At 28.1% G+C, this 16704-nt stretch overlaps 2 protein-coding genes across 2 annotated transcripts in view; one reads left to right on the top strand and one right to left on the bottom strand.

Annotated features, from left to right (window-relative positions):
- Positions 1 to 1119, top strand: part of Sdb (SAXO downstream of blistered) — a 13387-nt gene extending 12268 nt beyond the window's left edge. The window contains exon 7 of the mRNA XM_011504941.1: positions 2 to 1119. Coding sequence (XP_011503243.1) covers positions 2 to 1041 — 1040 coding nt within the window. The 3' untranslated portion in view covers positions 1042 to 1119. The remainder of the gene's footprint in view (position 1) is intronic.
- Positions 1120 to 8320: 7201 nt separating this feature from the next.
- Positions 8321 to 16704, bottom strand: part of Crtc (CREB-regulated transcription coactivator) — a 20782-nt gene continuing 12398 nt past the window's right edge. The window contains exons 4-12 of the mRNA XM_011504838.1: positions 15087 to 15225; positions 14569 to 14719; positions 13068 to 13115; positions 11965 to 12195; positions 10603 to 10728; positions 10389 to 10532; positions 9073 to 9141; positions 8832 to 8988; positions 8321 to 8668 (exon numbers count right to left, since the gene is read on the bottom strand). Of these exons, the coding sequence (XP_011503140.1) occupies positions 8403 to 8668; positions 8832 to 8988; positions 9073 to 9141; positions 10389 to 10532; positions 10603 to 10728; positions 11965 to 12195; positions 13068 to 13115; positions 14569 to 14719; positions 15087 to 15225 (1331 nt within the window). The 3' untranslated portion in view covers positions 8321 to 8402. The remainder of the gene's footprint in view (positions 8669 to 8831; positions 8989 to 9072; positions 9142 to 10388; positions 10533 to 10602; positions 10729 to 11964; positions 12196 to 13067; positions 13116 to 14568; positions 14720 to 15086; positions 15226 to 16704) is intronic.

Below are 16704 nucleotides of genomic sequence, written 5' to 3'. Positions count from 1 at the left end.
CCAATGAAACATTTAGAAAATTTAAAGTCAAATGTCGAATTCATGGGTAGAACTAAAGAAGATTACATTCCGCGAAAAGTTGATAAATCTGACGTTATTCGGCAAGAAGATAAGCTACAAATGTCTGGTGCCTTCGATGGTGCTACGTGTACGAAAACCAGTTATACATCAGTTCACGGTGAGCATACCGAAATTCGAAAACACGGTTATACTGTGAACGAGAAAACAAACGAGGCCCATCAGCAAATTACTCAGGGTGAACAGCTAGTGTCTCCAAGTATTTTAAATCGCATAGAGAATAATATGAAGCACAGCGAAAACAAGACAACCTCGTCAAAAACATCGATTTATCGAGAGGAGAGCTCTTTGAAGCAGAGGCAAGAATTTGAAAAGCAGCAGGAGCAGTTGAAACACGATTACGTGAATCGAAAGCACAGCGACACAAAGCAAATAAGCATCGATGAAACAAATCGCACAGCTTCGCCAACGAGAACCGGGCACAAGCGTTGGAATATCATATCTTCAAAAACAGATATTAGCAATACAGCACTCCATCGGCGTATAGCTAGCGCCGAAAGAGAAAGAACTAGCATAAGAGAATTTGATCAAGTGATAGAGAGTAATAGTGAGAAGAAGAATCAGTCATCGCTGCAACGTAGTGTCAAAGACGGCGGTAATCCCTGGGCTTCATCGAGTTACGAACGCGAGTCCCGAGTCGTTAAGTCTCTTCCGAAAGACAATCTGCACGTTGGGGGCTCATTCTACCACTCGAGCGAAGCCAAAAGTTACGGTAACTTCAGCAATAACGATAAGGTCCAGAGGGTTGAGCATATGCGCGTTCAAGGCAATGTTTCGCATATAACTCTAGGGGACGGTAGGTCCAGCAGCGCACATTCCTCTAGCCTCTACAAAAAAGAATTTGTGTCGAGACAAAAAGGACCATGCCCAGCTGCTCTTCTGCAAGCTGACAAGGCACCTTTCAAGCATACTCGAGATACTCCAAGACACAAGTTCTATATGCCCGTCGTCGAGACTAACTAATTCATTTCCTTCATTTTCCCCCTTCTATTGTAATTCATTATTTTAACAATTATCAATTTGGACTGTGATAATAAAAAAAGCGATACTTTCTTTTTCTTATAAATTGTTTACATTATTGAGTACAATAATATTTGACTCCGTCAAATATTATTAAAAGTGTATCATGTTTTAAGTAGTTCTCTTTAATTAAAAATCACTTGGTTCTAATAAATATTTTATTTAAAAAGTCAAATACAGTTATTACATTTGATTAGCGCCTTAAAATTAATTTTTGTCGATTCATTACTCTGGCAGACAGAATACTCTAAATTTGAATTACTGCCCATATTCCAAGTTTTCAATGCTTTGCTTCAATCGCGCCTTTTGTTTTACTTTTAGTTTATATTATGGTTAATATCTTTATTTTACGTATTTCATTTACCCATTATGTTATTACTACGTGACTAGAAATTATGTTGCCATAATAAGGTATATATGTGGGTCAGACGTAGATTTTCTTTTAAGAATATAAAGTAACCTTATTCAGATTAATAATTAATCTGCGCCATTACTGAAGTTCGAGTGCTCAATTTAAGCATAAGTATCGTGATTCATATGGAGATGCAGTTATGGCAAATTCTCACCCCTTATAATTGCCCATAATATGAGTATCGAGTCGTGCAAATAGAGGTATAATTACCATATAAAGCTCTATATGGAGTTTAGCATTTAACAACCATAACAATTCAGTAATGAATCTAGAAAATATGTACGTACTAATAAGTTATTTTCAATAAGAAATTGTAGTTCGTTACTATAATAAAAATAAATTTTTATAATTTTAACTCAGTAATTAACATTTTAACGAAATTTATATTGCTTTTATGTGTAATATATTAACTTGTATAGTAGACGGGGATAGTTTTGAAAAGCTGCATCTACTATTCAACACTTGTTCAATTGAATTTATATTATGATCAAAAAAATGTTATTCTGATCTTAAGGCATTATTGAATTATTGATTATCGACATCGTATATATTTTTAATATAGTAACACGTTAATATGTATCCTTTATTAAAGTATTTGTAATTTTTTTCATTTTACAGGTAATAATTATATTGAAATATTGAAAATAGATGCTTGTCGAGAACTCGAGCCATGCTAAATATTGTTTTTTGAAAAGCTCTATATCACTCGATATTCATACAATAGGCATTATTCGGAGCCAATAAGCAGGAGATAATAATACACATGCGGCCAACTGATATCTTATATCTCACCGCCGCGACTGAGTCCACAACCGTTTGTTCACAAAAATGATATTATTTTACATTTGATTTTTATCGTGGCAATATATAGAAAATGCCGATATAAGATCACATAGTTGATAATAGAAAATCACATGGTTTATAGTCTGCTTTCGACAGTAATCGGCAGTCATTTTCAATTAACGATTACCGTGAATTGTCTACACCATAAGATAAATCAAATTGTAAGACTCTTAATAATAATTAAATGCTTATATGAATGATTTTGTGCTTGATTTTTATATTGTTTGATATTTTACTTTAATACGTATTATATCGTATATCTATATTCTCTATGTATTTATTAATCTTACAATAAATTGCAATAAACATTGCTTTATATAATTTATTTTTGTTGTATTCATTGCACCTACACTTCGAATATTTTAACATCATTACTTATATGTTGCATGGTAGATTATATGATTAATCATATCATTTATACGTTTATAACACACACACACACACACACACACGCGCGCGCGCGCGCGCGTCTTTAAAAAAAAACTGTTAATTATTATTTACACTTATAATTTATCATTGACGTTTCTTCATTATCTCTGAAGATACTTTAAATGGTTAATATTTAAATTTAAAATGTATGCTCTGGTTCATATATACAAGAATATATGTCTGCCATAGAAGTATATTTATCACATCACAAAATATAATTATGCATGGATGTGAACAGTAATAGTACATTGAAAAGTTTATTGTGAAAACATTTAATTACTATGATATAGATAAGTAATTAGATGCTAAATATATGAAATATGTTAAATATATTTCTTTCTGGCTTGTATATCATTTGTTGAATATTCATTTCTTATACCATCTAATTTATATAAACTAAATACATAAATGAAATTTTATAGGAAATATTTTTTAATTAAATACATTAAATATTTTAAAAAGTAAAATAAATTTGGAAACATTGTATTTGCAACTAAGTTGTATAATAATATTGTAAATAGAATTTTAGAATGACTTATGTAATTGAATTGAAAATAAAAAAAAATTTTTAAACGAAATTGAAATTAATTATTCTAACCCTTCCTAACGAAAATAATAATAAAATTAAAAAATCTTTACTTAATTAAAAATATAAAACATTATTATATTTAAGGATACTATTAAATAAATAGTAATAAAATTAGCTTTTATATTAAGATATGTGGTTGGACAAACACTTTTATCATATACAAACAATTTTTATCAAGTAATAAATTACGTTAACAATATTTAATGTAGGTAATAATACTATTCTTTATATTGTGAATAGATAATAATAAATTAACTACGCTTAAATTAAAATAAAATTATAAAATTCATTGTTTGATTTAAATGGAAAATTATATTACAGAAATATAAAAATACCTGAAATGTTTCATATGGTGATGGATTCAATTATATGTAATATATTTAATTAATCGTGTAGAATATTTTCAATAATGTTCTGATATTGTGAAATAAAATTCTTTTAATATTTTTAATTATTATACCGATTATAATGAGTATTTGTGGTATAAAAGTTTCATATGTTAAGTTGACTGTAAAGTAGTTTTTACCCAAAATACAAGTAGAAAAATAAAATATAAAAGCTTAGACTTCTTTTTTAAATAATTGGATATATAAAATTTTAATGCAATAGTTAAATTATATTATTAATGTAAATTGTATTAATAAAAGTAAATTTTATTAAAACATTTTAGTTAATTTAGAATGAATTAATAAAAAATCAGTTTATTCACAGAAAAGAATGGACCGTTAATACCAATTTGTTAAACTTTTATGATTAATTTTATGTAAATGACTTGATTATAGGTACGTACATTTAACTTATCATTATAGATTGTTATTCAAAATATAAGCATGCCGTCTCATTATCTTTTTTAATCGACGAATTAGCTACGAATTTTTACATATTAATCTTTAAGCAATGTAAAAATAACGAAACAAATTATAGGTTTATATTAAATTTAATTTCACTTGAAAAAAACGTATTCTTACAATATAATAAGTTATTTATAAAATCAACAGGATAAATTGAAAATATTGAACCCAGTCAATAGAAATTCTAGAATTCTTAAACACTATGTATGTATAAAATCTGTAAAATAATTAATAAGGAATAATATTAATTAGTAATCATCGGTTATTATGTTTTATTAATTATTCTAATATCGTAGTTCCATATTTAACGACGTTGATGTTTAAATATAATAGTTAATGAAGATAATTGTTTCCAAATTAATCTTTTTCTACTAATCAAAAGTATGATATATATTTTATCACAATAATTTTTACAACCATATATATATTTTGAAAAAAGTAACGATGAAACATTAATTTTTTTATTAAAAATGCTTATGTTTAATAATTATTGTAGATAGTTACTTAAAAAATTGAAAGACACCAGCGAAAATGTTATCGAATAGTGAGTAAAAGGAGGCAATCGAGTTGATGGACACAATCAAAATCCAAAAGCAATCAAGATTTAGTGTATACTAAAAACTTTCTTAATTTAGTATATACACTCAATAATTGTACTTTTTGAAGGTTTTGAAGAATTTAATAGTCGTTACAAAATATATTTCTTAATGTGAATAAAGCTGAAAGTTCTCAAAGTAAATACATATAAAACACACGTAAATATATATAATACACAAAGTAAATCGTTATAAACCTCGATACAGTTTTTTTTATTAATTATTATGTATCTTCAATAAAAATAATTAATTATTAAAATAAAACATTTTGTAAACAAATGGTTTGGATTCAAAAAGAATTATAATATACACATTTTCTCCATTTATTTAAAAAAATCGATGTCTGAGAAATGGTGTTCACAATAATATAATACAACGATATATCAGCAAATACAGATATTAATTATTTATAATTTGTATGTGTATCTGTTGCGTGTGTATCTATACACGTATGAGTGAACGCGTACATATGTGTAACTTGTAGTTTACCACAAATAACATTGGCTATATACAAATATTACAATTGTTTTAAAATGTTTAAATATACTATTTTTCTCATCGATCCTTCTTGTCATCCAACTTTGATTTAGATTCCATTTATGAATTATTTTAATTATCTCATATGTCAAGATGCACATAAAATTTTCATTATATGTAGATACATAAATTACTGGAATATAATGCTTAGTTAGACGTTTTTTTAAAGCTTCGTTTTGAAAAACTACAAAAACCAGTCAATAATGTACAGAAATAAATTTATAATAAATCTAATAAGAAATCATTCCGTGGTTTTATTTTTATAAATTTCATTAAAGAGAAAAATATGGAGAGAGGGCGAAGCAGAGAAAAATATAAAACATAATCAAATAATGAATAGTGTAATTATATTGGTAAAAATTGATAAAAAATATTTTATAAGTTTATGACATTTAGAGTCGAGTACGATATATATTATAATCGATTATATATGATTTATATTTCATTTATTTAATTATTCAGAGTTTAAACAAATTTTCTTTTATTCTCACTGCCTCTCCTTATTATTTGACTCTTTCAATGATATATCAAAATATTAAAAAGAAACTAAAATGATATTTATTATTATCAACATTATTATTAATGAACAGCGCATTTAAGATTAAATCAATTATGAGGTAAAACTAGGCACAAAATGAAAATATTACTATAAAAATAACAACAGCAATAATAATAATAATAGCAACGACTCGCGTATTGTACGTCCATGTATATATGCGAACATATTTAATATAACTAGATTAATAATTTATTTTTATTATGAATATTTTTAAGTACTAGACAATAGAAAAAAGTTCCTAATTCACGATAAACTTGAGTAATTTTTTCTTTAATATAATTATATATACATATATACATATATATATATATATATATATATATATATATATATATATATATATATATATGGACACTGCGACTCAGTCAAAGTTACTCTTGTAAATTGACATTACGCCGAACACTATACAAAGTGATGCCGATCGTTTAATCATTGATCGTCATTGCAGTCATACAAATTTTTTAAAATTAAACAGTCATAGTTTATTATGTTTCATTCTTAGATTTAAAAGATTTTAAAATATATATTAGAATCAATGATACTGCTAAAATTTGAATGGTGATTATAAACTTAATCGACGAGTTTGCAATTTGGCACATGCTTACACTCATTCGATTACAATACTCTATATTACCACTTTCCCGTTATCACATGTAGATGAATATATTTATTTCTTTTAACAACCAATAACATGTCTTGAACATCCAAATTTATCGGTCGTTCAACGATTATTTTAGAAAGAAAACAATATATTACAACTAACGTAACAAATTTAATACCAACGTATCTGTGATAGCCTTTTTTACGAGTTACGCATTTTAAATATTTTCAACATAGGTACTCGTAATTGGTCCATTGCGCATTTTTTTGAGACATTAGCGCTTCTATGATATATAAATTTAAATGTACAAGCCATTCCTGGCGATCATATATAAACATGAAACAAACAGCATATAAAATACAAATATATTGAAAAATTGCAACAAATTGCGACTGGCTTATACCAGAAATAGACTCAAGAATGTTGTATATTAAAGAGTTTGGAACAATTAGAATTTATTTCCTTATGTTATTTTATTTTATTTTGCATTATATTGCCTAATCTTGTATATTTAACAACGGTTCTTAAGAGCGTTAAATTTAAACTTTGACGAGTAAAACATATACATTTGTTATTTAATGTATATATATCGAATTATTTAATCTTTATTTACAATATAAATAATTTAGTAACAATTATGTAGGAAATTCAATCTAATTATAACTATTGGCGAATACAAGGTTGTCAAAGTTTTATATAAAGATACTTTCAAAACAATTGACAACCACGAAAGCCAGTGGTTGGGATGCAATATGAGCTATTATCCTCCACGTATTTTATTTTTTCTTACAGTGAGCGAATTTCATGAACAATGTGTGAGTTAATATGAGCATATAAAGTAGTAATAAAATTGAATGTCAAAGACTTCAGATTAAATAAATGAATGGCAGGGAAGGAACACGAACGCGACATTTTCTTAAGAAAAATAGGCTATTAAATATTGCCTAATATGTGTGCTATTGATCACCATTAGGGATGGCCTTTTGTTTCATTATTAACAATATTGGTAATTAAAGTTTAATTTTGACATTGAGATTCGCAATTATATTTTATCGTAAAAACTTATCTAAAGCTTTATCTTGTTAAATTACATCAAACAATAATATTGGTAGAAGGATCGAGATTTTATATGAAGATGTGCTGTTCACAATGTCAACATACGTCATTTTGCAATTAAAAATTAAGAGCCATCAATTACAAATGTGTAAATACAATATATTCATTTTTATGCTATAATTAATTTATAATTATTCAGTTAATTTTCATTAAGTTCGCGATTATTTATCTGCAGTCTGTTTTTTTGCAATGTGCTAGATGAACCATTTTTGGAAATTTAAAAGATAAAATAATAAAAATAATTCCTAAAGCTTTAACATATAATGCACGATATGTAATAGATTATTCGGCGAATCGAACTTGTGAAAAAAAACTATTTTCATGGTGCATTAAATGCATCATACATTTTTAAAATGTATAATTAAAATGTTTGCATAATAGATATTCAGTATGTTGTTGATTTACAGCTAATCTTCTTATATTTTATTTAATTTGTATATGAATCAAGAAATGATTCATTTTGTGCTTCTCAGAGATCATCTTCGTTTATCATAATCATTACAATCATCACGATTATTAATCATTACGATTACCGTCATAATAATCGTATGTACCATTATTATACGCGATACAATGTACAAAGTAGTATAATATAAAAAAATTTTATTAATAAAGTTTACAATTTTGTAATATGTAAAGTATTTTTTATTGAAGTATTTTATTATACTTCATTGACATTAAACTCTTTTGAGCTATACTATTTACGGCGGTAAAAATACAAAATCGACAGTCGTAAATATCTTGTCAGGGGTGACATTTTTAAAATTAACATTAACGTTGCTCTAACCTAAAATCAGCTTCGGTAGTCGGATCCGATATTACCATATCTGAGTTGGCAAGCCTCTGCAATTCATCCAAATCTAGGGGGTCGAGATCTTGTCTAAGAGCATTGATATCTTCTTGACGCAAGGAGTTGAGATCTTGAGAGAGAGTGTCATCTGTAGAAAACAAATCTTGCCCAAACGTTACTGATATCGATGATCCAAAATCTTTACTAAAATCTGAGCTCACTAGATCATCCGGTCCCAATGAGCAATCTATACATATTATAAAGATAATTATTTTCTGTTTTTTAAAGCATTAGTAAAAGCATGGTAAACGGAAAGGAAACAATATATATTATATATTAAGGAGTATACAAAATTTAAAACAAATACTTATATTTAATTTCAACTTTATGCTTATTTAATGTTTAATTACCAGTGAGAGTTATAGTTGGTGTATTCGGTGTCTGAGGCGTCAATTGTTGTGTTGTTGTCGGCGTTCTTGTATGATATGCCAGCTGCTGAAGTGGACTTGTACTAAAATATCCTCCATCTCCACTGCCAAGTTCACTTGCAACACTTAGTATATCACTCTGTAAAATATAATACATATTCTGTATTTTGTTTAAAAAATTAAATAATAATTTTAATATTTATTTTGAGTTATTATTACCAACCTGAGTATAAGTACCAGTATGACTGGGAGAATTGATGTATGGACCAATTGTTGTTGATGGTGAATCAATCTACATAATAACATGAAAGACATGAATCAGTTTAATAAAACAACTTAAATACAAGTCCTGAATAAATGAAATACAGCTAAAGTTTTTTAAAGAATATAAAACTGAAGCTGATATAGAAAATAGAATATGAACAGACATCTACAAAATTAACTAAAGAACATAATCAAATAATTAAAATGGTTAAATTGCTAATTGCCAGGTCTGAAAGAAAGAAAATATCGTTTATAAACTATATTGAGTAAACTGTAATTTATAAAGTCAGCTGAAGAAAAACTCATCTTTTTATTTAGATAATGGTTATAACTTTATGAATATAATTCTCAAATAAAATTTGAAAAATTTGAATAAAAAAAATATAATAATTAAATAAGTCTAGGATGAATATTAAAATAATAATTAAATTATAAATAATTATAAAAATATAGAAGCTTCAAGATTCTTTGTGATAAAGAAAAATAGCAAATAATTTACATTGAATATGAAAAATAAAGTATTATTGGCATTATTAAATTAATAATTAAACAAATGAATTTAATAAGACTGTATGCGTGCGTGCGTGTGCGTGCGCGCGCGCGTGTGTGTGTGTGTGGCTGTGTGTGTGTGGGCGCGCGTGTGTATGTGCATTTGCATGTGCGCATAGATGTCTATATATGCAAACACGCATACGCGCGTGCAGGCACGCGTATACACGCACACACGTACACACATCATTAAACGAAGGGGTAGTATCTCGTTATCACCTCATCCAGTGGCGTGCTCAAGGTATAAGCGGTATCTTCTAGCTGCTGAATCATTTGCGCCCATTCCTAATGTTGACAGGCAACAAATAAATGTCATCAAGACCCTTGCATACGTTATACAATTTTTTAATTCTTTCAACCGAACAACGTGCTTATTTTAATATTACGATGTCTGTTTTTAAATATGTACAACTTAGCAAAAATTTCGGTTGAAATTTTCATCTTGGAGATGAGATTATGTAAAAAAAATGGTGGCTCAAATAGATTAGAGCGCGTTTCGTAGTCAATTTAAATAAGCTTAGAATATAATTCTTATATCTTATGTATTATTAGGGAAAAAAACTCGAAAGAAAATAAATTTAAATACACTCGACTCCAAGACAATACCGCACTTCTTAATTTTACATTATACTTACGAGTGGAGCCTTAGAGGGTGCATGAAATTGAACAGATATGTTGTGAAGTGGAAAAGATAAAATTAATCATAAAAAATTCTTATTAATTTACCATACTGAATTGCTCAAAGTCCGCGTGGACTTGATTGATAAATACATTTTGGTCTTGTGGATCAAGTGTTAAATTTGGTGGACCATGATGTCCTGTGGGACTTGAAGGTGCTGATGGGTTGTTACTGTAACTTAAAGGACTTTCCTACAAAAAGATGAATTATTATATAGCATTGCTTCTTTTATAAATTACGTATATTAAGAAAAAAATTTACCTGAAAGGTAAGACTAGGTGAAGATTGAGGTGAAGGCCTGTTTACCATCTGTGATGTTCTATATGACCCCAGAGAATTGAATTGTCCTTGTGCATTTTGTTGATGCACTTGAGGCTGAGAAGCATTCTGAGAATAATTTATTTTATATTGTTTCTAAAATTTTTATATTATTGGAAAAAATTAGGAATTATACAAACTTCTTTCAATTAAACAATGTATTCAACATATATTTTTTTTATGCAAGCATTAAAATTGTTAATAAAATTTTTACAAATTAAACATTTTCTCTACAGTTATATATATATATATATATATATATATATATATATATATATATGAAAAGTGTATTTTCATAAGTTATTAATATATTTTTTCGTAAAAATTTTGAACCCCATGATATATTTCGGTTAATATTTAATTCGATCTTCATGGTGCATAAATCTTATTTATATTTCATAATTTATTTCATTTAAAATTTAGATATTTTTTTTATAATTTAACAATTTACATGATGTATGTGTATAAGTACCTTTTGTCATTATAATTGTAATTATTTTAGAAAGACTTATTCTTTTATTCAAATAAAAAATGATTTTAGTGTAATCTTTGTTTCTTTTAAATCTATAAGGTCATTCGAATCATTATTGAATAGAAAAATCATTTTCTAAATCAATACTAATCATTGCGCTAATCATTTGAAAAATGCCTCACAATGTATATTTATATGAACCGAAATTATAATGGTAACAATATTCAAGTTTTAAATTTATTTAATTTATCTACTTAATTTACTTAATTTATCCTTTCAACTTACTTTTATTCGAAAGGTTTCAACGAAAAAATAACTTCTGCACTCATAATAATTAAGATAAAATGAAAAAATTGTAAATTTAATTTTAGTTGATTTTCAACGTCATTACCAATCAATACATCTTATTAATAAGTAATACAATAAATGATTGTAATTACATGTATATATAATTATTTTAGAATTATAATAATGAAAAAATGTATATATTCGACAGTTGGAAAATATATAATTAAATAAATATATAATTCGTATTTGAATACTAGCAACAACAAATTTGTATACAAGAATATATTAAATTAACGAATATTTAGATGTTTGTGACGCTCAAAAGTAATATGATTTTCTAAAAAAGGTAAAATATTCAGCTTGAGTACAAAATCAGTCCACTTTTTGTCAGATATTTTTTCCAATAAAAATGTTGATAGATCAATAACTCCAAGATGTATATGAGTCATTAAAAAAAAAAGCAATGTTATCGACCCTGTCGATTATCTATCATCGGTAAGCTTAACTATCTATTAAAGAAAAAAGGAAAAGAAAAAATTTCTTACCGGACTCTGAGGAGTAAGAGGGCTATGTGGTTGTTGTTGATACACATAATGTCCCGGACTATGTGGGACAGCGTGTGACTGTTGCACAGCCGAAGATGACCCTGAGACATTCTGAGGTTGTGTTTGTGCTTGTACTTGAGAATGTGTCTGAGAAGCTTGCTGTTGTTGCGAATAATTTATTCGGATGTCTTGCTGAGAAGCATTTGAATTGTTCTCGAGCGTTAAGCCCTGCTTTAAAAAGAAATTAATTTATCATTTTATAATCCCTCGCCCATGTACCTATTGATGTTTTTCATTCAATTCGAATGCTTCAAAGAATTAAAGAAGCATTTTTTTCTAACCAACTCCACTAATGCTTACTACTAATCGACATTCATTTTTCTAATTAATATAATATATCCTTTTTGCTAATCAACTAAAAGTTATTGTTTCTAGTTGATACGTGACATTTCTATACTTTCTTTATTTTCTATACAATATATTGTTTCAAAACATTTAACATTATACGCAAATATAAAATAAACATGGCATAGTAATAATCTTAACTAATAAGAGTTTAATGCGCTAGACTTAAAATTATATCTACAATTAATGAAAGAATTAAATGGTTTGAAAGAAAATTAATTTTAAATTTATTCAAATTACAAACATTTGTGCCAATATACGATTTGTCAATTTACAAAAATTTCTGTTTTTCTTACTAATTGGCGCTCAGAAATTTTTATGTCTACTTCTTTCTCTTTACACTATCAACTCACTATATATTTGCAAAATATTGATTATGAATAAAAAATATATATAAAATTACTTTTAATATCGTGCATTTGTATTTTAGACATTGAATACAATTAGTTTTATATTTCATATTTTATAAAATATTCTTTCGAACAGAAAATAAAATGTAATAATTTTCATTCAAGGGAAATTGTATCTTATTGTATAAAATAAGGCACAAAAGCATATTATGATAGATTGTTTTTAATACAATTTGAATCAATGAAAATAATAATAAACATTTGTAATTAGACATCTAACTATATTTTTGAAAAGTATACAGTAAAACGAAAAACAAAAAATAAAACAAAAAACCAATATCTACTAACCTTACACGAATGCAGAAACCTATGGTTAACAGGCACCGATAAATGATTCTGCAAAATAATAGATAACTTCTACAACCAAGGCAAAATAATATAAGCTAAAATGCATAGTGTAATAAAAGAAATAAAATTGTGTGATTTACAAGCATAGCATTAAAAATTCGTATGAAGGTAAAGCAACAATGAAAATATGTGTAATAATAACAGAAATTATATTCAATGATACGATACATCTACAATAGACGGGTAAGTGTGCTCGAGATTGTTTGTTACTGAGATGCACATGCGCAATTGTGATTCGATGTAAATAAATATCCTGAAGACAGATCAACGCGTTCCATTCTAAAAATATTTGCTGGTATTCTCTTGCATAAAGTTTCTGCTTTCTGGCATGCAACTAAGTTTAATGCTTTTAAAAACTATCGGACACTGACCATCGAAAGTACAAGGTTGGCAATAAGTAATCGAACTAAAAAACTTAACGATTATTAAATTATATTATGTTAACACTGCAGAAATAATGAAAAAAAAGTAGATAAAAATAAAAATAATATGACGTTTAGGAGAATTCCTTTAGGATATCCAAGTAGTGGAGAAAACTGATAAAAGCTATGAATAGTATTTATACGGTTTGCAAGGATATTTACTTGGGCATTTGGTGGGCTGTGATCCTGCGTTAAGGATAGCCTTCCAGCTTGCACTAAGCTGGTCGGCGACAGGGTGGTAGGACTGCTCGTTTGAGGACTCTGCAATAGATGACAGCATATACTGCATATACCTTGCATGTGGGCCATTTGAATTTTTTCTTCATTCATTAATAAGTCGCTTATTTATTTATTTAGTCTAGGTTATAATAAGTTGGATAGGAGTTGTTCTGAGAAAGCTTTTTTAAAACGTACAAATATTTGAGTTTTAAAGATGATACCATATATTCCGATGAAAGTTTAAAAATGTTCACTTTTGATAAGATAATCGATGGTATAAATGAGAAGAAGAGCTGGATTTTTGTAACACATAAGCGCTGGTTTGTGCAAGATGCAAAATTTTCAGTGACACAAAGATTTTCAAATTAGTGACAGGAAGACATACCATACGTATACTTATTAATTTAAATGTGATATAATTCATTTGTACTCCTTTCTTCATATTATTAAATAATCTATTTTATTTTAATATATTTACTTTAAAAAAATAAGGATAAAGAGAAAAATATAAAGTAATACAATTGTAATGGAAAAATGGTATTTACCGATCATATTGAATTATGTAAAATTAAAATAAAATAAAATTTGACAAGTTAATGCAATCTCAGAATATAATATATGTGCACGCGTGTACGCATTGTATATGTAGATATGATGTGTGTGCACGTATACACACACACAAACAAGCGCGCGCAAAAGTATAAAAAATGTAAAAAATAAATAGAGAGTGTGTATAAAAAAAAAAAAAAAAAAAAAAAAAAAAAAAAAGATGAATAATTTAGGCGAGATGAGTGACGTACATTGCTGTATGGCGAGCCACTTGAGTGATCCTCTTGATCGAGAGGTGTATGTAGTGGCGAGGGAAAGTGTACATTGCTCAAATCCGGCAAAGAGCCCGTGTTGTTACCTATAGGAATTTGCTGTCCCGGTGGCTGCGAACTCGGGTAAACGCTGCAAAAGACAATCAATCTTATCAATTAGCATTAATAATTGCCTACACATATGATCATAGCTTTAATTATAGATCGACATTATGGAGGTAATTAACATCATATGTCATTTTTAAACTCGTTTCTGAATAATATCTTTACTTAACAAAATTAACTTCAAAGATTAATGATAAATAATTTTTGCCATGCACTGTATCACACATCTTATTAAATTAGTCGAGTTAATAATTACATAATGATGATTAAACGATAACAAGTGAGTATTTATTTAGTTGTAATCAAAGGGCTCGTAACGTCGGCCGCATCGTTCGAAAATAGGATTTCTATTTGTACAGGTAAATAATGAGACAGAATGGTAATATACTTACTTTATCCCAGGTACCCTTGGCATTTCACACGATGATCTTGGCCGTTCAATGAATCCATGGTGATGGTTATGATGATGATGGTGATGATGATGATGGGAATCTCGATTATCATTGCTGGAACTCCCGTGCACTCGTTGATCTGTTCTCAAAAGAAAATACATTTTATGATTAAAGATTCATTTATTTTAAATTATTAAGTAGTACTGTAAATAATCTTTATAAAAAACCAGAATATTTGATTCTTGCTCGAATCTGCTTAACTTTTACAGAAAGTCATGGCTTCTGTATGCACTTTAATTTTCGTTTCTTTTATATTTATTTATTATGGAAATATTATGTGTTGTTTTGTCTATACACTTACGATTACAACATTTTTTTCGAAATTTATTATTATTATTAACAGCTCCCGCCCCCGCTCACTTAATGAAATAATTTTAACGTTATAAAAATAATCGCAATCTATTTAATTTCAATATTTCTTCAATAATTTATAAAGAAAACTATTCGTATGTAAAATATCATATACAAGACTTGACAAGCGCATTGGAATTTAGAATAGGTGCAAAAAGTACGCAAATATGGCAATATAAATAAATAGAGGGTTGTAATGAGAAAAAATGAATGACTGCAAGCATTTAACGACTAGTAAATTGCTCTGTAATGGTAAATTGAGAAGAAGCGTTGATGGCGATGCCGTTCTCGGTATAAGGAACGCAAAGGTCGCTTACGCGTCGTCGGAACATAAACCGAAGAGAGCAATATCCAAAACTTCAGCTAAGTACGGAGTTGCCGATAATAGCGCTTAAGATTCTAACGTACCGCGGAATTAAACGTTGACGAACGTATCGGCTCGTACATAAAGTCCATTGATAGCCGTAGGAGTTGATCCGCACCCACACTTCAGCTGTGACTTATCAGCCAAGTTGAGACCGTCAAAATTAACGTTCTGTACACAGCTGAGATCAGTCTGCGAATGCTTGCGTTTTGATGGCGATCCCGTGCGCCAGTAAATCTACGCGCTCATCACTGGCTCTCATATGCAAAAAGCTATAATAAAAAGGGAAAAAGGATAGATGAACGTTGGAGCGGATTTGTACTCGAATATTGGAAAATGCATTTCCTAGATTGATAGGGAGTAATGATAACAGACGACTATACAGATAATTAATGCTAATTATGCATTTGTCGCTTCTCAATAAGCCACGTTCAAGCTAATCGAGTTAAGCGCATCTTAATTTTATTGGTTTGCTACATTGAAGTTATTACTTTACAAAGTTACGAAATTACTTTGTTATTTGTGAAGAGCTCGGTTCATTCTATTTAACGATTGCCTATGTATAATAATAGCGCACAATCTCTGCTTTCGATTTCTACGAACGTTCCGCTGTAAATAAACACCTAACCGTTAGCGACAACATTACTCGTGCACTTTATATTTTGTAAAAATATTGAAAAATAATCTCGTTAAGTTACTACTTAACTAAACGATAATATTTTAATTCATTAATTTACAATGATAATCACTACTCTGCGAGAAATTCGCGTACTCATTCGATGCTTCATAGTAAACAATTGTATTACACGAGTAAGATATATATCATGAAAGAAATGATCGGAA

The sequence above is a fragment of the Ceratosolen solmsi genome, unplaced genomic scaffold (genome assembly GCF_000503995.2).
Source record: "Ceratosolen solmsi marchali unplaced genomic scaffold, CerSol_1.0 scaffold4, whole genome shotgun sequence".
Taxonomy (NCBI): domain Eukaryota; kingdom Metazoa; phylum Arthropoda; class Insecta; order Hymenoptera; family Agaonidae; genus Ceratosolen; species Ceratosolen solmsi.
This window is presented reverse-complemented; position numbering and strand designations above follow the sequence as displayed.